Source organism: Emys orbicularis, chromosome 3 (assembly GCF_028017835.1).
Source record: "Emys orbicularis isolate rEmyOrb1 chromosome 3, rEmyOrb1.hap1, whole genome shotgun sequence".
Taxonomy (NCBI): Eukaryota; Metazoa; Chordata; order Testudines; family Emydidae; genus Emys; species Emys orbicularis.
In genome coordinates this window covers 167,030,386-167,052,636 of record NC_088685.1, presented here as the reverse complement: position 1 = coordinate 167,052,636, position 22,251 = coordinate 167,030,386, and the positions used below count along the sequence as shown (strand labels likewise).

The window sequence follows — 22,251 nt, the reverse complement described above, 5'->3', positions numbered from 1 at the left end:
CCTTAACTCTATGAATTGATATGATGGCCTTGGAGTGACTAAAAGTACTAATAAACTAATGTGACCCTCTAAAAATGATGTAGGAATAGTGTTTTATGTCAGCTCAATCATGAACCACCAGAACGAAAAGCAAATGCCTATTACTATTAAAAGGAAGGGATCCCAGTCCTTGTGCCAAACAAAGGCCCCATTTCTAGTCGGCCAGATATTGTATATTAAAACTGTTACTGGTCCAGGACTAAAATTTATCCATCCTAAATCTGAGACCAGTGTAATTTGGGGATGTGAGGAGGATATTTCTCATTTGGAAAGAATTTTTTTGTGACAGGTTCCTTTTATTAAAAAGAGCAGCTGTTTGAAAGCCTTTAAGATATTTGGAATGTCATAATAACCCGGGAGGATGGTGAAAGTGCAGGTGAGAAAGTCAAAGTTGCTGAATACATGCAGTTTATTCCTTAGTTCTGCAGTTTATTTAATGGACACAGAAATAAAAGCCATTTATTCCATGGCTATCATGACACGTATACAATTTAAATATTTAGGGCCAGATCCTCAAGTGCACCAGAGCTGTGCTTGCTGCACTGAAAGAGTGTGTGTGGGGGGGGGGGGGGGGAGAGAGAGCATATATGGTTTTCTGCCACTCTTCATACCACCTCCTCAATCCTGTTTCAGTCCCCAGCCCAAGTTGGAATAGCCTCAGGACTGCTCTAGTTTGTGTCAGTAACACAGCTCCCCAAGGGGCTATTCTGCCAGCCCAGGATAGCCAGAGTGCAGTGTGTTCTGGCCATGCTTCCTCCCTGGCCTCTGTGATGTGGGGGAGCAGGCAGGAGCAAGAGGGAAAGACTTGGCTACACTGGTTCTATGCTACCCCTTTATAAAGGGAATCCTCCACTGGCTGTTTAGGCCAGCTTTCTAGTCCCTTTGCACTGCTGGAGTGGGAGAAAGGAACTGGAGTGGGGCTAGAGATCTGTCCAATATCCACTATCTATTCCTTTTCTGATTTACCTTTCTATAACACTGAGGCCTATTTTCTTTTTACAGGATATTTCTGATGTAAGTAGGAAAAAAAAACCTATTCAAAATAGCACATGGACACATCATGACTAAAATGGTACATCTTTATATTTTGAAGAGGATGCAATAAATGTTTTAGTCATCTTTTTATAGTTGATTCTCTGAGTGAACAGCAAACAGAATAATAATTTCAATTTCTCATTCTTTCCCATGCAATGGATGTCTTTTAAACTGAAGTGAGCCTAACACAGGGCTAAATTCATCTCTAGTGTAACTCCACAGACTATTATGGATTTACACCAAAGATGACTTTGGCTCATGATGTTTTTGCATAGTGAATATGGAAATTAGCATGCAGTGCACTATGGCATGTTAGTATTATATTTATTGCATTTGTGGCATAGCACCCTCTTGAAAATGTAAGTACACTGACCCTGAAGTCACATTTCCCAATAATCTGCTGTATAAAACAAACGGTTTCCTGGCTAAATTGGCTTGTTTTGCAATTAAGAAATATAATATTAATTAAAAAAATACCCTACTATTTTAGTAGATATCTGGAAGGTATAAAATGCAGAGGTTATGACACAAAAATAGTCTGATGCAAAACTGCAAATCAGATTAGAGGGCCAGATCCTCAGTCAGTGTAAATTGCCATAGCTTTATTGATGTTAGTGGAGCTGCACCAATATACATCAGCTGAGGATCGGGCCCAGAAACCTGAATCACCCTTTACATTCTGTATGGTTTGAATAACTAGAACTATGAATATGCTTTGAAGTATCTCAGCTAACTTCTGTCTTGTTACTGGGGCTTGAAAGAATGTATGAAACTGTGTTTAAGCCTTCTAGGGTGCATCTACAATGGAAAAATTGGGACCCAGGTACACTAGTCATTGCAACAGAGGAGGCCATAGTGTAGACAGGGGGCAGGCATTTTTACCAATATAACTTCCACCATAGCTAGCACTGGTAGGGGTTGCATAGGTGGTGAATAATGGTTTTGAATTTTTGCAGTGTAGATGCACCTATATTGCTTAGATTAAGACATGCTCCTTGTCTCAGTGGCTCTGTCTACATTAGGAAAACTGGGACCCAAAATTCACTACCAGGCAGCTTCAGCAGTGGTAGCATCAGTGGAGATTGTAATGTACTCAGGGATTAAGTCTTTTTACTACTGTGTCATAGGATCCTGATGCAGTGGGTTTCTGATATGTTCACAGCATACACACATAGAAATCAGATTAAAAACATAGGTTTCAGAGTAGCAGCCATGTTAGTCTGTATCTGCAAAAAGAACAGGAGTACGTGTGGCACCTTAGAGACTAACAAATTTATTTGAGCATAAGCTTTCGTGGGCTACATCCCACTTCATCGGATGCATAGAATGGAACATGTAGTAAGGAGATATATATACACATACAGAGAACATGAAAAGGTGGGAGTTGCACTACCACTCTAAGAGGCTAATTAATTAAGATGAGCAATTATCAGCTGGAGAAAAAAAGCTTTTGTAGTGATAATGACAAGAAGGTGTGAGGCTACTTAATATGGGGAAATAGATTCAATGTGTGTAATGGCTCAGCCATTCCCAGTCTCTATTCAAGCCTAAATTGATGGTATCTAGTTTGCATATTAATTCAAGTTCAGCAGTTTCTTGTTGGAGTCTGTTTTTGAAGCTTTTTTGTTGCAAGATTGCCACTTTTAAGTCTGTTACTGACCAGAGAGGTTGAAGTGTTCTCCTACTGGTTTTTGAATGTTATGATTCCTGATGTCAGATTTGTGTTCATTCTTCTGCATATTATTTTATTAAAAACATAAATACTCTTGCTGGAAGGTTGCAATGTAACACTATATTCTCTTAGAATTCAGAATCACACACAAGAACCCCAAAACAGAGAGAGACAAAGCAGGCTGCTCCCTAAAACAGAGCCAAAGTTCAACCCATCTTACTCCAGGCACGATGTCTGACTGCTGGCAAGCCCCGCGGCCCCGCTACCCCGGCCGGAGCACGGCAATCCCCGCGGCCCCGCTACCCCGGCCGGAGCACGGCAATCCCCACGGCCCCGCTACCCCGGCCGGAGCACGGCAATCCCCGCGGCCCCGCTACCCCGGCCGGAGCGCGGCAATCCCCGCGGCCTCGCTACCCCGGCCCGAGTGCAGCAATCCGAAGTACCGCCGAAGACTCGGAGAGCCGCCCGGTGAGACAAGCCCCACGAATCGGGCCCCGCACTTGCTAAAGCCGGCCCTGTGCAGGGCCACAGAACCCCTCCCACTCTTAAAGCTTTTCTAGCTGGAATTAAAATATAGTCCTTACACCAGTGTTCCATACAGAGATCTTGCAGAACCCCCAGAACCAGAAGGAGGCCAGGGAAAACCCACACAGAGCCCTTTGACTATGATAGCTTTGCTTAAGCTTCCCTTAGCTGCTGCCTTTGGCATACTCCTCAAGAGGGTTTTTCTAATGCAGAGGGTTTCATGACATAGTTGTTACATCCTCAGGCTGCAATTTCTGAAAAAAACTTTCCCTTGTTGTCTCAGGAGGCCAGTGTACATCCCACTGGCCCTGTTGAGTTCTTTCTTCAGCCATGGCTCCCCCTACTGAGAGGGGGGTGAACCCTTCTCCTTCCTCCCCTCCACACTGGAAATAATGGGAGAATGACTGGGCCCTGTGTTTCTAGATGGAAATGCTAGGCTGCTAGTAAGGTGGCATTTTGATTTCATCAGAAAGATGGTGAGTTTGGTGTTCTTAGCATCAACCCCTGCTGGTTAATCAGGAATGGAGCACAGTTCAGCTTCCCGGATCAAATTGACATGAGACTTGTATAAAGACAGGTAAGGGAAGATAAATTGGTTGAATTAAGAAAGCAATATTATATCACCAATGGCCATAATATTTTTGGCTTTAACCTTTCTAGTAAAAGGCAAACAGCAAATACCATGGTAAAGTCAAATACTGTGGCACAGTAAATGTTGATTGTCTAATTCCTTGCAGTGTACAGGGAAACCTAAGGTTTTTGTGACAGTGACATTTAAACATGGATCCCCAGCTGCCATGTATTTCAGGAATGGGTCAGATTATTTCAGCCTGGACCAAACTGTCTGAACCTGCAAGGTCTGAATCTTTTCCCGCAGCTAGATGAGAACTGGATAGGGCTGGAACACCTACCTTTGGATGGAGGTACTCCAAAACAAAGAATAAAAAAATATTGGCTAGTATGGGAACAAGAGCAGCAATTCTAAGCTGATCAGTCTACTGATCACTATCACGGTGTTTGCTTAGTATTTCTCAGGAGCCTAAAGTATTGATTTTTTGTTTTTTTTTGTGAGCCATTGAACACAACACTTAAATGTGTCTGGTTTTGTAGCTCAGAATTGATTCCTGAAGAAATTCACAAGGTCTATGGGGATCAGAGTACTAAGTGGAAGCATACACTTCCTGCGCAGGAGATACTGACTAGGAAAAGAGCCTAAACTGAGAGGTTCAGAGCTGCAGGACTACATAAGTTTTAAAACAATGCATGATCCTAATATCATCATTACGACAAAGCCAAAGGATCATGGCGTCCGGACCTTTGGATACCGAAGTGGTCCTTTTGCAAGGTTTCATTGGTCATTTTTGCCTGAGCGGCAGAAAAACTCCTGGCTGTTTTAGCTACCAGATTGTTGTAGCTGGTCAACTTCAGTATAAACACCCTCAAGACACAAATATACTGACCCCAGAGGTCCCAGATCTTAAATGTCATAAATGGGGGGAAAGAGGCCTGGGAAGCCACAGTGTAGCTGCCGCAATGGGTGCAATTGCATGGGCTTGAAGAGTCGTTCTCAGTACTGTAAAAAAGACTTCTGCTATGACAAGTAACTCCCCACTTTTTATCTCTCTCTTGCCTGTTCCTTCAAAACATCTTGGCAAATTTTGTCAACCTTGATGAATTCTGTGTGAGAGGCTGCAACCCCCATGGTAAGGTGAGGATTCTTAATGGAAAGGTTTTATGCAAGGTGGAATATATCTCCTTGGGTACGTCTTCACTTACATCCGGGTCCGGATGTAAGCAATCGATTTTCTGAGTTCGATTTATCGCGTCTGGTTAAGACGCGATAAATCGATCCCGGATCGATCCCGGAAGTGCCCCGGATCGATCCCGGAAGTGCTCGCCTTCGACGCTGGTACTCCAGCTCGGCGAGCGGAGTACGCAGCATCGACGGGGGAGCCTTCCTGCCGCGTCTGGACCGCGGTAACTTCGGACTAAGGTACTTCGAATTCAGCTACGTTATTAACGTAGCTGAATTTGCGTACCTTAGTCCGAAGTGGGGGGGTTAGTGTGGACCAGGCCCTTGATGCATGACAGTAGCCATCTCACTACTGTAGGCTTTGAGCCTGGGAGTCCAAGTATAATTTGTTCAAATCAAATAAAATGTATTAGTCTTGCCAACATTCACATTGCTCAATATCAACCAGATCATGTAATCTAGCCCTCTCTTGTTTACTAGAATGTTTCTTGTTTCAAGGCGGCCATGAAAATTAGATGCTACTTTTAATACAAAGAACACAGTCAGGACAGAAATAATATGATTACCAAGTATCACACAGCTTATGGCAGAGTAGCCTGCGAGCAAGGTCTGCAGGTTTTTAGGAGGAAAAGGAAAGTTGCCGCCTGGAATGTATTTCAAAAGAAGTTTATTAAGGAATCAAACTCTAGCTCCATACGAACCTGAATTAGTCCCATAAAGTCCCCCCCGGTGCTGCTGCCCCCCGCCCGTGTTCCTGCCCCGCCCCACTCCTACCCGAGTCCCGCCCCCTTTGAAACGCCGACACCGCGCCCCACCCGAGCAAGAGCCCAGCGCCGCCGTGCGGGAAGCGGGTGTCCCCCTGTTTACGGTCCCCCAGGGGAAGGCGGCGGCTCTCACCCTGCGCGTCTGAGGCCCGGCTTCTCCCCGCGAAGGCAGCTTCCGGAAGTGGGGCCGCGGAACCCGTGTTCACAGCTCCAGCGGCGCCGCCCGGGCGGGATTAGCGGGACACGCTGCGGTCAAGATGGCGGCCGCCATGGGGGGCCCACGTGGGGTCGGTGCTGCAGATGCCGCCGCCGACTCGGCAGAGGAGAGCGGTAAAGGGCTGATGGCTCCTGACCCTGGGAGGGGCTGGGGGCACCGGGTAGAGGCCTGGGCTTGGGGATGTAGTAAAACTAACTGCGGTTTCGCTGCGGCCTTGTGAGAGCGCGGGCACCCCGCAGCCTGGCCAGGGGCTCTGTGCGGTGCGGACATCCGCAGCCCAGGGGCTCTGCGTGAGCATCTGCAAACCCGCCGGTGTCTTCTCCCCAAACCACCTTTCGGTGTCCGCATCTCTTCCCCTCTTTCGTTCCTCGCTGCTGCAGGCTGCTAATGTTCCCACTTCCATCCTCCAGGCTCCTCCCCACCCCCCATAGGTTTTTCATAACCTCCCTTTGTCCCCCCTCACCCCCTGACCCTCTTCTGTTTCTGCTTCTCAACCTTCCCGTGCTCTGATCCCCCCAGAGCCTCCGCTCCAGCCTGCCATGTTCCCGTTTTCCTCCTCGCTTTGCCCTGTGCCCAATCCCCGCTGCTGCTCCTAAAGATATCTTCGTTTTCGGCTCCCTGCTGCCTAGGAGAGCAGCACGAAAAAACAACAGTAGGATGCAAGGGGAGGCAGGCAGTAACTGATCTACTGGGGTGTGTGTGTGTGTGTGTGGGGGGGGGGGGGGGGGTTGTTGTGCATCTCCTTGTGGAATAACAGTCACTTATCTTCCCTACGTGGCCCCCCAAGGGGTGTGAATAGGTTTAGCCTGTGGTGGAGAAGGCCTGTCATAGCCTGTATGTACCCAAGGCTCCAATACATCTGTTAGTCTATAAGGTGCCACAGGACTCTCTGTTGTCATAGCCTGTATGTACCCAAGGCTCAGGGAAAGCCACTTGTGGGAGCTTAGGGCTTGGCTACTGTTGCGAGTTAGAGCACATTAAAGCAGCCCCGGGCGCCCTAACTCCTGGCCCTTCCACACTGGCAAGGCACTTAGAGTGCCTGGACTCTGCAGCTGGAGTGCTCCTGGTAATCCACCTCCAGGAGAAGCCTAACGCTTGTTGCACCTTGGCTGAAACACCCCAGCCTCAGTGTGAACGAAGTGTTGCATTACTGTGCTTTGCTTGGCCTCCAGAAACGTCCCATAATCCCCTTAAGTCAAGTGGCCACTCTTGTCATTGTTTTGGAATGCGGATATCCCCTTTCAAAGCTCCATTTCTGAGGGCCGGCATGCTTATCTGCTCCGGGACAAAGCAAGCCATTAGTGTGGAATCTTGCTTGCTGTGAGTGTGTGAGAGAGATGCGGGGTGGGGGGGTCTGAATTTACAAGACAGCATGCTGACACACTCTCAGCGCCCCAAAAACCCACTCTCTCTTCCCCCCACATACACACAACACACTCCCTGTCACACTCCACCCCACCCCCCCGCATTTGAAAAGCATGTTGCAGACACTTGAATGCTGGGATAGCTACCACAATGCACTGCTCTTTGTGGCCTTGCAAGAGCTGCTAATGTGGCCACGCCAGTGCGCTTCCAGCTGAGAGTGTAGACACTCGGCAGCGTTTTCCCTGCTGCGATCTCCGAAAGCTGGTTTAACTCCCAGCACTCTAAATCTGCAAGTGTAGTGACTTCTTTTCATATGAGAAATATCCCTTGTGGAGTTGCAGGAACCTTGGTTTTTTATATGGTTTTTGAGCATGATGGGGAGTGCAACATTTTTGTTTTTGTTTTTTGGCAAAGTCCACACTAGGTGTAGTGCTTCAGTGTAGACACTACCTATGCTGACAGGAGCAGTTCTCCACTACCCTGAGAGGCGGTAGCTAGGAAGAATTCTTCCATCGATTTATTTCAGAGTAGCAGCCGTGTTAGTCTGTATCCGCAAAAATAACAGGAGTACTTGTGGCACCTTAGAGACTAACAAATTTATTAGAGCATAAGCTTTCGTGGGCTACAACCCACTTCTCGAAGAAGTGGGTTGTAGCCCACGAAAGCTTATGCTCTAATAAATTTGTTAGTCTCTAAGGTGCCACAAGTACTCCTGTTATTCCATCGATTTAGTGCTGTCTAAACTAGAAAATTAAGTTGGCTTAACTACATTGCTTAGGGGTGTGAATTTTCCAAAGCTCTGAGTGATCTAGTTAGGCCGACTTAATTGTCTAGTGTAGATCAGGCCTAGCTAGGGCGCAAATAACATTTGAGATCCTGTCTACACTAGAACTTACTTCAGTATAACTTACGTCACACCCAGAGCAATGTGAGTTATACAAACTTAAGTGCCGGAGTAGACAGTGCTATGTGGGCAGGCGAGCTTCTCGCGTCGACATAGCTTCCGCACCTCAGGGGAGTCATAGTAATAAAGCCAATGGGAGAGCTCTCTCTGGTATGCTTAGAGCGTCTTCACCAGAAACGCTACAGTTGCGCCGTATGTAGCGCTTCTAGTGTACATGTAGCCCGAGATGCTCCATTTAGGCTTTGTGGTTGCCTCCTGCTGTTCTTGTATGGGCTTTTGTGTGGTCCCTTCCTCATCTTCTCCCCATCTAATTTGCCTGGCACTACAGTAGCTCTAGTCTTTGTTGATTCCTGGATGTGTAAACCCCTTTGAGAGAACACTTTTGTGCTCTGAGAACTGCAGTACTTGATAGTGTATATAAACTGTGTACTGCTGTTTCTTTCCAGAAATAAGTTTTATTTTTATTTATTATTTTTAATAAAAATACATGAAACATCTCCATCTGCTGCAGGATCTACAGAAATCCACTTGAGGCAGCACAGAATACAAATGCACATAGAAGCAACCAATATAGATTAACTGGTGTTTGCTAATATGCCTTAGTGATGTACATTTAATCCTCTAGTGATTATCTTCATCCTCTAACGTGTTGTTGGCAGCATTCAAATACTAATTTACCTGATTAATTTTTCTCTTAAAAATAAGGGCAAGGAAAAAAAGTTTTCTTCCAATGAAAAATTGTCTTCTGTTCAGTCTGGGAAGAGGTAATATGTCATAAGATAAAGTGTCCTGTAAATGTCAAGGTAGCCATGTCAGAGCCCTGCTCTAGGGTGGTCTTGTTTGTTTCAGACAGAGAGAGGTATTTTAAGAGAGGCAAAACTAGATCCTGAGAGAGTTTAATTCCTGTTTAAAGTCTGTGCATATGTGGTTACAGTACTACTACCATGGATTTGAAATTATGCCAGGTTAGAGTTCTTGTAGTTCAAGATAGAGCCCCAAATACCTCTCTCAATAAAACTCAGTTGCTAAAACTAAGCACTCCACTTTAATTTAGTCTGAGCTACCTATGCTTTATCCTGCATTTTTAAGAGATGTTTCAAGATGCACACAATTAATATGCTTGGTTGAAAAAATTTGTTTAGTATGCAAAACTTGTCTGGTAAGTAGGACTAGCCTCTCTTGTTACTACTGTGGGCAATGGAAATGTCTCTAAATTATCTAAAGCAGACACTTCACTTGAACTTTCATGGTACCACATGTGATTTTTAGCTATACCATTCCCTTTGGCAATTTACAAGTTCTGTAGTAAAGTCTTTGGTTAGGCCTGTACTATGGAGCCTGTGTTGGCATAGCCTGCTTGTGTAGATGCTGACGGAGTTTTTCTGTCAGTGTAGGAAAGCCACCTCCCTGAAATTCATTAGCTATGTTGGCAGAAGCACTCATCCATTGGCATTGCTGTGTCTACGCTGGGGGTTTTGTTGGCATAGCTGTGTTGGTCAGGGGTTTTGGTTTTTTTTACATCCCTGAATGATATAGCTCTGCCTGTAAAACTTTTAAGTATAGACCAAGGGCTTGTCTACACTACCGGCCGGATCGACGGGCAGCGATCGATCCAGCGGGGGTCGATTTATCATGTCTAGTATAGATGCGATAAATCGACTGCTGATTGCTCTAGCGTTGCCTCCGGTACTCCACCTCAACAAAAAGCGCAAGGGAAACTGACAGAAAAGCGTCTCTTGTTGACACACTGCAGTGAAGATACCGTGGTAAGTAGATCTAAGTACGTCGACTTCAGCTACGTTATTCATGTAGCTGAAGTTGCGTAACTTAGATCGATCCCGCCCCCCCGTAGTGTAGACCAGCCCCAAGACTGTAACTTCATGATTGGGAGCAAAGGAAAATGTCACTAAATCAGCAGTTTCCAAACTTTATTGGTTCGTGTACAACCACCTTCAAAAATTGTTTTGAAGTGAATGATGGACCATCAAGCTCATCTACACAGACCACAGTTTGGGAAACCCTGCACTAAGTCATAGCTCTTTGCCATTCCAAATGCTGAGTCAGACCCTAGTTCAACGGTGCTTTGTATGCGTCTCTTGCCGTGGAACTGGCATTTGTCTGAAGATAAAACTTTGTTCTCAAACTAATCTAAGCAATGTGTAGTGTTTGGAGTTGACTCCAGATAGCTGTAAATTAAATTACAAATTGGAAGCTGCAAGGGTAGATCCATTGTTGGTTTTATTTTTTCCTGACTTCACAATCAGCTTGGCTCTGCTTTGATTTGGCTCTTGTAAAACTAGTGTTTTTTAAAGTCAATAGAGCACTGTTGCCAACCCCAAAGACAAAAAATCCTGAGATTTAAAAATAATACATTTTGGGTTCATTTTGTCTGTCTTCTGGATTCTGAGCCTTTAGGGTACACTTGTATGATGTTTTCAAGCTTTTCTTCATAACCAGGAAGGCCAGAAGTTTTTTTTAATGAAAGCTGAAATTCTCACATAATCACATGCATCCAGGAGCTAGAACTTTACATCAGATCTCTCTCACCAGATTTGTGATCAAGTTGCAAGAGTTGGCAACATTAAGGTGGTGTGTAGGACTCCTGAGTTTTGCTTATGACAGTGCTGCTGACTCACTCTGACCTGCGGTAAATAGGTTTACATCTGTGTCTCAGTTTCCCCATCTGTAAGCTAGGAATAATACGAGCCTAGTTTAGCTAATGCTAGTAAAGAGATCCTCAGACTAAAGGTCCTATAGAAGGGCAAATTTAGAGCTGTGCTATTACTTGAAGATCTTGTGTACATGAGAAAGTCGCAGTGGTTTAATTAAAGGTGTGATTTTAAAACTGATTTAGTTGAACCCATTCAAAAGGCTGTGTGAGCACTCTTAAACCAAAATAAATCTCAACACTGGGGTTTGCACTGATTGAACCACATTGGTTTAAAAAACCCATATAAATTAAACTGGTCCAACTTTGTGGTATAGATGAGGTCTAGAGTGGATTGCTGAATAATTGGCAAATTCTTTGTGTTAGTAGGCAATAGACAACAGCTGTGTGATTACCCATTCTGACATGTCCAAAAAACCTGCTGGTGACTCACGGAAGCAGGGTGTGTGAAGATGTCTTGGTAGTATAAGGACAGTGCAGCTTTTAGAAATTACTGAATAAGATGGGATGATGGCAGAATAAGAATCTAAATGAGAGTCTTCCATTTTATCATTGCGCTAACTCCAGGATCAGCACTCATGAAGTTCTCCTTCCTCCTCTCATGATGGGCCATGTGGGGCATACAGCATCATGACATGGAGACAGAACACTAATGGAATTTGTATTTTGTGGTTTAAATAAATATACTTCTGAGAACACTGCAGTTTTATTCGATCCAAATGCTGACTGTTCACAATAGTGTTCATATAAGCATAACAGAGCCAGATCATAATACCCTTACTTGTGTTGCATAGTACCTTGCACCGTGAGACATTCCATTGAAGACAATGAGACTACTCATGGAGTAAGGTATCCAGTGTGTGCAATGGTACTGCAGTTTGGTCTGGGTTACTGAGGGGCAGCATGGTTTTGTGCTTAAATTAAGAGCCTGGGACTCAAGTCTCTTAGGTTCTGTTCATGGCTCCATCTTGCTTTGCCAGGTGATCTTGGACAACTTACTTAACTTACCCATTCGCTGGGCTTGTAAAATTCACTCACCACTTGGCTCTGTGCAAATAAGAAATTACCCCCTCAGGAGTGGGATGGGCTGATTCTGACTCTGGGATGAAATAGTTCAGTTCTTCAAAATCTTTTTTTCCCCTGCTTCAGCTAGGTATTCTGTACTGTTAACTAAATATGTGTTAAGGATTTGCTTTCTTTAAAAGTGCATGTACAAAAATTCCATTTGCAAGCTTTGTGAGCCTCGGTTCTGACTGTGTTTTCTCCCTTAAGCATGACCCCTTTTATTGCTGTCCAAATGGAACATTTTGAGAACCGTATAGTTGGGGACGTGGTGTGGTGGTGGGGATTGTAGGTTGGGGAAATGGAGGGTGAAAGAGGAGATGAGATTTGGGAAGGGAGGAGGAAGGTGAAGGGAAAATGCATGCTGGGCACAGTTTTATGAATAGTCTTTTCTTTGGTTCTCCTTGCCGTAGCATCTGTCTGTAATGTGTGGAAGAAAAATTGTGGGGTGTGTGTGTGTGTGTGGGGGGGGGGTCTTCCGTCTGGAAAACATCTGCTGGAGGTCTCATGAAGCCAGCAGTAAAATATCATTAGTTTCTTAAAATTATAGACAAAAGGTAGTGCACCCAACATGAAGTAACTCTACTTTGGATCTCACTGTAGGGAATAAATCACTGGACTGAAAGTTGGTGGTTACTTAGGGCCCAGTTATCATGTCCTGATTATATCCAATAAAGGCAAACAGAAGACCATCTTAACCAACATAAATATATTTGCTCCTTCAAAAAGGGTAGCTTTCCAAAGCTGAGGAAAATTATGAGTGAAATTGACTGGGAGGAAAAATTTAGACAGAAGAATGTGAATGAAAATTGGACGTTCTTTAAGAAGCATTTTTATGTATCAAGAAAGAGCACAACTTTGGCTAAAAGGTCATCTTGTGAAGGCTGCAATCAGAAATAAAAAAGCTGTATATTTACCAATGGAAAAAAGGGGGATATTGATAGCAGTCAATATTAATGAGACATTATGAAATGACGAAACTTGTCAGGGAAGCTAGACAGCAGGGGAAGATCCATGGCTGTCAGGGCTAAGAACAATAAGGAGTTTTAAAATATACTAGGAACAAAAATCATAGTAATAGTAAAGGCCCATTAATAGATGGAGATGATAAAATTATTAATGATGGAGAGAAGGCAGAAGTGTTCAATACACATTTCGGTTTTTTATTTAGATAGAAGCAAGATGACATACTCATATCCTAAGGACTTTCTATTTCATTAGTAATCTCTAACCAAGGATGACATTAAACATGATCAACTTTTTTTTAAAATCAGCAAGCCTGGAGAACTTGTACCCAAGAGTCCTAAAAGAGCTGGCTGGGGGGATGTCTGGCCTGTTGGCATTAATATTTAGTAAATCTTGGAATACCAGGGAAATTCCAGAAGACTGGAATAGTGCTAATGTTGTGCCTATATTCAAACAGGGCAAGTAGGAAGACCTAGGTAATTATAGGCCAGTTAGCCTTACATCAGTTCCAGGCAAAATAATGGAAGCGCTGATATGAGAGTCAGGGGATAAGAATTATAGTATGGAAATATAATTAATGCCAGTCAACATGATTTTATGGAAAATAGATTTTGTCAAACACACCGGATTTCATTCTTTGAGGAGATGACCAGTTTGGTTGATACAGGTAATTGTGTAGATGTAATATACTCAGATTTTGTAAGGTGTTTGATTTAGTACTGCATCATATTCTGGTTAAAAAAACCCAACACTATGCAGTATCAATAATGCACATGTTAAATGCATTGAGATCTGGCTAACTCAGATCTCAAAGAAGTCATTGATAGGGCATCTTCTTTGAATTGGGGTGTTGTGATGCTTTGGGGTCAACCCAGACTGGTAAGGGGTTGTGTTACTGCCTGCCCTGCAACTCTGGGTACCTTAAATGCTATCCTGCTGTGGCTCACAGCCCTGACACCAAGAGCCAGCATACAAGTGTGCAAGTCACACCGGGTATGTCTACGCAGCAAAGAAAACCTGCAGGTGGCCCGTGCTGGGCTCTAGGACCCTGCATGGTAGGAGGGGTCCAGAGCTTGGGCTCAAGCCCAAGCCCGGAAGTCTACACAGCAATGAAACAGCCCCACAACCCAAGCCTCGCGAGCTCAAGTCAGCTGGCATGGGTCAGCCACGGGTTTCTCTTTGCTACATAGCCATATCCACGCTGGCTTTTACTGCCAGGCTCCTTTTTTCAGAGTGACCCCAACACTCTCCCAATCCCACATTTCCCCCAAATTGTATGCCGTTTAGTGTCCAGCCCTATTCCTGCCCATTTAAAGACGTTATTAGGTTTGCTGTTTCCTTAAAGAGACACTACCCAGCGGCTTATCTTAACTCGGGTTAACAAATACTCTATTTTAATCAAAGCAGCAAATTGGCTTATAGTAAAAATAAAACAAGTTTATTAAACAAAGAGTCATGGGTTTAAATGATAACAGGTATAAGGAGTAAGGAGAGAAAAGATTAGAAACAAACAAAAATACACTTCTAAAACTAAAGCTTAATTTCAGCAAATAATCTTTGTCTAAGCAGGTGTCTCACTTATCCTGAGTTCCCAGAGTCTTCAACCCCTTGGTTGAAGGACACAACGTTCTGTGATTTCAAGAGCTCTGGCCTCTTTGGTCCCTCAAGAGATGGATGCCAAAATGGCCTTTTCCCCTCCTTAGATCTTTCCAGAGTTCACTGACCTTGCTTCAAGAGGCACAAATGCTTCATCGGAGCACAGTCTCCATTCCCTCCAAGATTGTTTATTAGTCATCTCTCCCTACTTGCTCTCCTGATGCCTCTGTTTACCTTGCATAAATGTGCTTTTTTTTTTTTTGTCTTTGGTCACAGCTTGCTTAATTTACATGAGACGCACATTCCTTGGTGTGGAACAGGCGTGGCCTAAGCACTGCTTACCAAGTACATTTTAAGAACATATTTGCAGCACATCTCTATAAATCTCTTTCTGGATTTTACTGTACATACATCATGCAAGAATATTAATGATCAGTGAGTTATTGGTTTTCCAGTGATACACCGAAAAGGTCATGTTATTTATTATGTGCCACAACAGTGTGCCAGCTAATATTGGGGTTCTATTAAGGTCCCAGGTGTTTCTAGTGGGGTTCTGCAGGGGCTAGTCCTAAGCTTGATGCCATTCAACAATTTCATCAGTGATCTGAAAGTAAATATAAAATCACTGCTTATAAAATTTGTGGATGACACAAAGATTGGTAGATAGTGATCAGGAGAGGGCAGTCATACAGAATGATCTGGATCACTTGTAAGCTGGGCCCATTGAAGTAATACAGCCAATTGAAGGTCATAGATATAGCAACAGTGTTTCCAGGCCCTATGTACAGAATGAGGGACTGTATGCTATAAAGCAGTGACTCAGTAGGGGATTTAGGGGTAGTAGTGGGCAAGCCACTGAACATGAGCTCCTAGTGCGAAACTGTGGGGGAAGAAGGGTCAATGTGATCCTTAGATGCATAGACGTGAGGAGGAGTGGGGAGATTGTTTACCTCTGTATATGGCATTGGTGAGACCAGAGCTGGGATAGTGTGTCCGGTTCTGGTGTCTACATTTTATAAAGGATGTTGTAAAATTGGAGAGGCTGCAGAAAAGAGCCACAAAAATGACTCACTATAAGGTGTTTTCTCCAGCCCTAGAGAGACTTAAAGAGCACAGTCTGTTTAGTTTTTCAGAAGGAATTTTGAGAAGTGGCTTAATTAGTGTGTAAGTAGGACCCGGTATTTCCACATGAAGGTAAAGAGTTCTTTAATCTAGCAGGGAAAGGCATAACAAGAACCAAGGACTGGCAGCTGAAGCCAGGCAAATTTGAATTGGAAAGAAGGCACAATTTTTAACCTTGAGGATGATTAACTACTGGAACAAGCTACCCAGGGAAGTGGCTTATTCTCAATAGCTTGATATCTTTTAATCAAGACTGGATGACTCTCTGCAAGTTGTGCTTTAGCCAAACACAAGTTATCGGGCTCAGTACAGAGCTAAGTGGATGAAATTCAATTGCCTGTGATATACAGGTGGTCAGACTAGATGATCTAATTGTTCCTTCTGGCCTGAAACTCTATAAATCTATGAAACAATGCCCCTGTACAATAGTGAAGTATTGTCTTAGTTGTACAGATGGAGAACTGAGGCACAGAGAGAGACCTTTACTCCTACTAGGTTGTGCCTTATTCCTCAAATAGTCCTATTAACTTTATTGAGTTGCTACCCAACATGAGTAAGGGTAACAAGTATCTGGCCCTAAGTGACTTGCTCACGGTCACACAGAAAGTTTGTCAGAGAGGAATTAGTTCTGAGTTGCAGACCAGTTCATTAACCACAAGGCAGTCCTTTTTCTGAGGGGTCAAGCATGATATGAGAACTAGAGCGCTTGAAGCAGCTGTTACCAGAGTCAGTGCAAAAGGTGAAAGGGTTGGTTATCTATGCAATGAAAGATCTCTCCTTGTTCCCAGGTCAAGCTTCAAATCTGATTGCATCTGGGGAGAATTGAAACCCATTAAGGGCAGCCCAAGAGGTAGCAATAGAGTTGCTGCCCCACATGATGCCCTCAAAGCAGGCTTCATCAGTCTGCTTCGGTGGTTGAGGGATGTATATTGGGGGCTGGTGGCCCTTTCCCCTTTTCTCACATACTCCTGCTATTTGTTTTCAAAATCCAGTCTTACTTTGTTAAAAAGAAAGAAATAGGTGTTTCCCCATATGTCTCAGGGGAGACCTGAGCATCTCTTTGTGACATAGGAGCTCAATGTTCTGGGAAAGTTTGACCAAGCGTTTTGGATCCTAGAGCCACAAAACATAGCCCTCTGGATACTTTCTATCTGCCTAGGAAATTGTGCTTTGAGGATCTTTTACTTTAATTTGTCTTGCGCACTAATCTGAATTAGCTTTGTGTATTTGTGGGTAAATGTCACACAACCATTAAGCTAATCTGCCTGGTTCTATTTATTTAAACACTAGGTGTCAGTGTTGTGGTTTTAATATTTTACCAGAAAAGCTTTTTCTCAGAAATCTGCCGCTTTTAATCATCAAAATGTTCATTAATCCCGTAATAAATTATCGCGGCTCTCTTCTCTTCCCTCCCACCCAACTTCTTAAATCATCACTCAGAGGAGCAAATGCTTACACAATGTACTTTGTAATAAATTCATTATAGTGATGTATGCCCAGTTAGACATCTTCTTGAGGAATTAGTTGTAACAGGAAATGGTGCATGGTCCTGAACTCTTGTAACATTTCAGCTTGAGAGGAATTCTCTTAGTGGTAGGGTATTCAGAAGCAGGGAATCTGACATCTTCCCTCTTTCTTCAGGTTCTGAGTGGAGTTCAGAGCTCCCAGAAGACGGTTTCTCTTCAGAGGGCGAAGCGTTAGATGGTGACGATGAGGATGAGGCGATGATCCACGGCAACATGGATGAAAATGAAACAGAATCCCAGGCTGGCCCAAGTGCGGGTTGGGCGGAGGCCATGGCCAAAGTGCTTAACAAAAAGATTCCCAAAAGTAAATCCACCATATTGGTTAAAAGTAAAGAGCTGGAGAAGGAAAGAGAGAAAGAAAAACAAGAGAAGCTAGAGAAAAAGAGGCAGGTGAGAAAGAGACCGTCTGTGATATCCCTGTGCAGTACTGCCACACCAGCACTTAGTGGGGGTTCCTGAGCTGGAGCACCCTGGTAAAGATGGGGAAGCTGCTGGTAGAGTGTTCTCCATGCGGATTCCTCAATTCAGAGCCATTACAAGGGCATTTTTGCACCAGGGTGAGCAAGCATATTTGCATCCCCTACTGTTTTTCCCCCCTTCATTTCTCCGCCCCATTTTCCCACCCCTGTAGCTATGTGCCCTGGTGGCTGCTCCACTTACCCTGCCCTAGTTATGGCCCTGCCTCACCTTCGGGATGCATTCACTCTTTGACCATTTGGGGATTTAGTTGGGGATTGATCCTGCTTTGAGCAGGGGGTTGGACTAGATGATCTCCTGAGGTCCCTTCCAACCCTAATGATCTATGATTCTATGATTCTTGATCTGAAATAGCCTGAATCTGCTGACCTTCAGGGCATGCTGAAGGCCTGTCTCTTTATCCACACAGGCTTTTGGGTCACAAAAAGGTCTGGTGTTTGGCAATGGGAGTATTGTGATTGGATTTTGCTCTCATTTTGGATTAAGTATGTGTTGTTGTGGGGGTGAAAAGCATCTGCTGGTTCACTTTTCTTAAGACTATTTTTAATATATGGTATAGGTGTGTTTTGGAGTGTTACAAACGGAAATAAATGTGAAGTTCCAATGTCTTAGTATCATAGAAGCTAGAGACAAAAAAGTTGCCTTGGGCTAAATTCTGCTGTGTCTTAACTTCTGGGTGTAAATCAGAGCGGAGCTTGATTACCTGGTCTAGTGGATCATGCTGCCAGTTCAATTTCTTTCCCAATGAGTATTTTTTCTCATGTTCTGTCTATGGTTATTTTAAACATCCCAGGTTGTATGCAGTTTTGAAATTGTCAGGTGAATAAAACAAAATTGTATAGCTAATTAAGTAGAGTAGCTTTTCCTATGAAGAGTTGTGATTAAAAATAGAAAATTGATTTACCTTGGTATTAAAAGTACAGAATAGAAACACTTTAAATGCCTCGGCCTAACAATGCGGTTTTAATGGGATGACCCAGTCAGCAGTTTAGTTAGCTGGGACATACCGTGGTGGCTGCAGCCCACCTTTTGAGTACAGAGTATTACAGTAAGGAATCTAATCAGTACTGTTCTCGCTGAATACCTGGTTTTATCCAATAAATATGTGGGGTACCACAAATTAGTGGTGGGCTGTGAGGCTGTAAACTGATTTGTTCACCCCTGGATAAACTTGAAAACAGTCTGCCTTTTATTAATTCCATGCTGATGGAAGCTAGAATAGGGTAATTCCTTTGATCAAAGGCCAGAGCATGCTCATAAACTCATGAATTCATAGTAGTCTGCCTGGAATGATAAAGATAAGGACACTCTAATTTCATGAAAGCGTTTTTGTATGATGCAGACTTAATGTAAGATCCCTATGACTAGAACACTGTTAAATTGCTTTAAAAAATGCTGCTAACTTTTCCCTGAAACGGGTGGGGAATACAACTTTCCACTATCATAGTGGAAATAAAAACACTATTTACTGTGGCTGATGATGGCGGCAGAAAATATGGTTGGGTTGGATTTTAAAACAGCGAGCTTCAAAAGAAAACTGAAATGTTTTATATCTCAGCTCTTTTTCAGTGGACACAATATTCTCCCTCTTTGGTCCAAATTCTTTCCTTTATAGCTTTCCTTTTGCTGTGTCATTGCTTATTACAAAATACAGTACATTGTATGATAGTCTGTTCAGTGGAGAACATCAAGTAGTGTAGGCCCAAAATGTGACAGGCAGGCCCTGAATATTTAACTTAAATTTTTTGACTACTATGCTGTTCCTACACTGAGATGAAGAATATGATTTTTGGGGGTGGGGGAGAGCGAGAAGGATTCCTTTTTGAATAATTTTCTCCTAGTTGGCCACTCTCTTGCTGAAAAGGGGTGGGCTGAGTTTCCTCCCAGAATCCATTAATCCTTCTGGGTCACCCAGAAGATTTTCTGCAGGGGGACTCTCAGGCTTTTTACCTCCTGTGGGGACAAGAGGCTGTTTGAGAATCTGATTGGCATCCTTGTGTGAGTGTGGCAAACTTACCCCAGGACCTGTTGTCCAGCCCCATAAAAGTAATATTTAGAAGTTCCCCTTACTCTCATCCAAACTGAGTCCAAATGGTTTATCATTTTTGTCGTCTTACAAAATATCCTATCAAAGCATGTTACATTTTAAAATGCCTAATGTTTTTTCACATAACAATATTTATACCCCAGCTTGATAAAAAGCGGGAGTGGGAAATGATGTGCAGAGTGAAACCAGATGTTGCCAAAGACAGAGAAACGGAAAGAAATTTTCAGAGAATTGCCACGAGGTAAGAAAGTGTTTTTGTCCTTTTTTTTTTTTTTTTTTAACAGATATAAAAGCATGTGTGGGTAATCTGTTTCCAATCAGATTGAACTCTTAAGAAGTGACTAGTGGGAGCCAAGTGATTTATACCCAGGTTTGCCTTGTACAGTATTGAGTTCAAAAAAGATTTCAGAAGTCTTATAAGAACATAAGAATTTAGACAAGAATATAATACGTTAAGTGTTTGCCCAGCATGAGTGCTGTGCCTGAGCTCATCGTTTGGTTAATTCTGTACTTAAAAATATATAGATCAATCACATCTACCACTTTTTTTCTTTTTTTCCTCTCCAGAGAGTTCACCAAATTCATTGTTCTTGTGGTCAGATTACTGTTTCGCGTTACCCTAGTGCGGTACCACGTGTCTTTGGCATAACGCATTGCTGGTGTTCTCTCTATATTTACATTTATTTTGCTGGGGTCACTCTGATGCTCCTTCCCCTTTCCATCTTGATAGGAGGGAGTGGCAGGCGATAGATTTTGGGGGGATGGAGCATTGTCCTGTGGTTGACTCCAGCACTTTGTACCATCCTTCAGCAACTTGATGTGGCTGCTGAATAACCTGTTAAGAACTCTGGCTCTAGTTCAGTTATGCATGTGAGTAGCCCCATTGATTTCATTGGGACTGTTCATGTGCTTAAGTACCTTGCTGAATTGGGTCCTATAGCGGTAGATGTCTATCTGGTTCATAGCAGCAGGTGTGAAGAAAGAGTTGAATGCTGGAAGTCTGAGGTGCATTATGATTACTTACTCTTTAGCTGTGTGAGAGCCTTAAGTCATTGTTTTTGAGAACAGTAGCTAATGGTCTTTTTAGCATTTGTACCAGCCCAATGTTTTTTGGTGTGTGTGTTTCTATAATGACAACCTGATGCAAAATGCAATATTTTCTTTCTCTTTAACCCTAGGGGTGTTGTGCAATTATTTAACGCTGTCCGGAAACACCAAAAGACTGTCGATGAGAAAGTGAAAGAAGCAGGGAATTCCAATAGGAAACGTGCTAAACTGATGTCATCTGTTTCGAAGAAAGACTTCATCAATATGCTCAGAGGGAGTGAAGGAGCTAAAAGCGAACAAAGTACTTCTGGGAAGACCCTGAAAAGCAAACAGGTAGGCATGGTCTTGCTGAATTTACACGAGGGGTTCTCTTAGTGTAGTTGTTTATCCTGGTTTTATTTGATGGAGCGTAAATACTTCTGCCCTTTAGCACAGTGGTTCTCAGAGTCTGATTTTTTGTGTGTGGACTACTTAGAGAGTGAGCCTCGCTAGACCCATCTCCCCTCCCATCCTAATCTTTAGTCCATTCTGTGAAGCTCAAGGTAGACTTTGGTGATCCATTGATCATTTTGCTTTAGTGATGTGTAAAAGTTGGACTTATACTTGGTACATAATCGGAGACAGTAATAGAAACCATTGGATTTTAATGGCTTGTAACTTGATTTGAAGTCTCATACAGTGGTAAATGGCTGGGACTTTCCTGTGATAACATGTGGCACTGACCTGTTCAACTTACTCATTCACACAGGTAGTCTCTTTGTGCTCTCTTGCTCTGAAATGATTATCGAACCTGAAATTGAAGGGCTTTGACACAGGTGTGAGGGTGATTATTATTATGGAAAGATGTACTATATTGGCAGGCAATAATAAGGGTATTTAGAGACTTTATTAAAGATCAGATGTGGGGGGTTTGTTCACTTAATTGTGTGCACGCTAGCCGGGTTGCAGAGTTGGTTAGGACATTATACATTTCTCTTTCCAAGAGTTATCAAACAAAATCACATGGTCATTACAAACAGATACTGGAGTGACACGGATTTTTTTGGGTCTGCCAACCCTTGGACCAATCCTGTGAACCCTTCAAGTATCTAGGGTTTAATAACAAGTTGCTCAGACTTTTCTCTTGCTCTCTGAAATTTCAGAAGCTGCCCCATTTTTAAGCATATTTGTGCTTGTGTTTGAACTTTATGCTTGGTAGTGGGTGGAATACTTCTCTTGGCCCAGATCCACACGAGCTAACTAAGTGCTTTTGTGTGCCAGGAAGAAATACTTTAATCAGTTGGGAGACAACAGTTTGTCATATGTTTTTTGTTTGTGTGCATTTAGGCAGCATGTTGAAACACTCCATGGCATGAAGAGCACTTAGAAATTTCACTCAAGTGTAATAATAAAGTATTTTTAAAACTCTTTGGGTAATTAGAGCAAGTTAGTTTGGTGCTGACGCTTTATTTTTCTTAAAATCTGTG

At 43.2% G+C, this 22,251-nt stretch overlaps 1 protein-coding gene across 1 annotated transcript in view; it reads left to right on the top strand.

The window, feature by feature from the left end:
- The first annotated feature begins 6,030 nt into the window (after positions 1-6,030).
- The window catches only part of RRP15 (ribosomal RNA processing 15 homolog), a 39,797-nt gene continuing 23,576 nt past the window's right edge, over positions 6,031-22,251 (top strand). The window contains exons 1-4 of the mRNA XM_065401560.1: positions 6,031-6,118; positions 17,330-17,604; positions 19,882-19,979; positions 20,917-21,118. Coding sequence (XP_065257632.1) covers positions 6,046-6,118; positions 17,330-17,604; positions 19,882-19,979; positions 20,917-21,118 — 648 coding nt within the window. The 5' untranslated portion in view covers positions 6,031-6,045. The remainder of the gene's footprint in view (positions 6,119-17,329; positions 17,605-19,881; positions 19,980-20,916; positions 21,119-22,251) is intronic.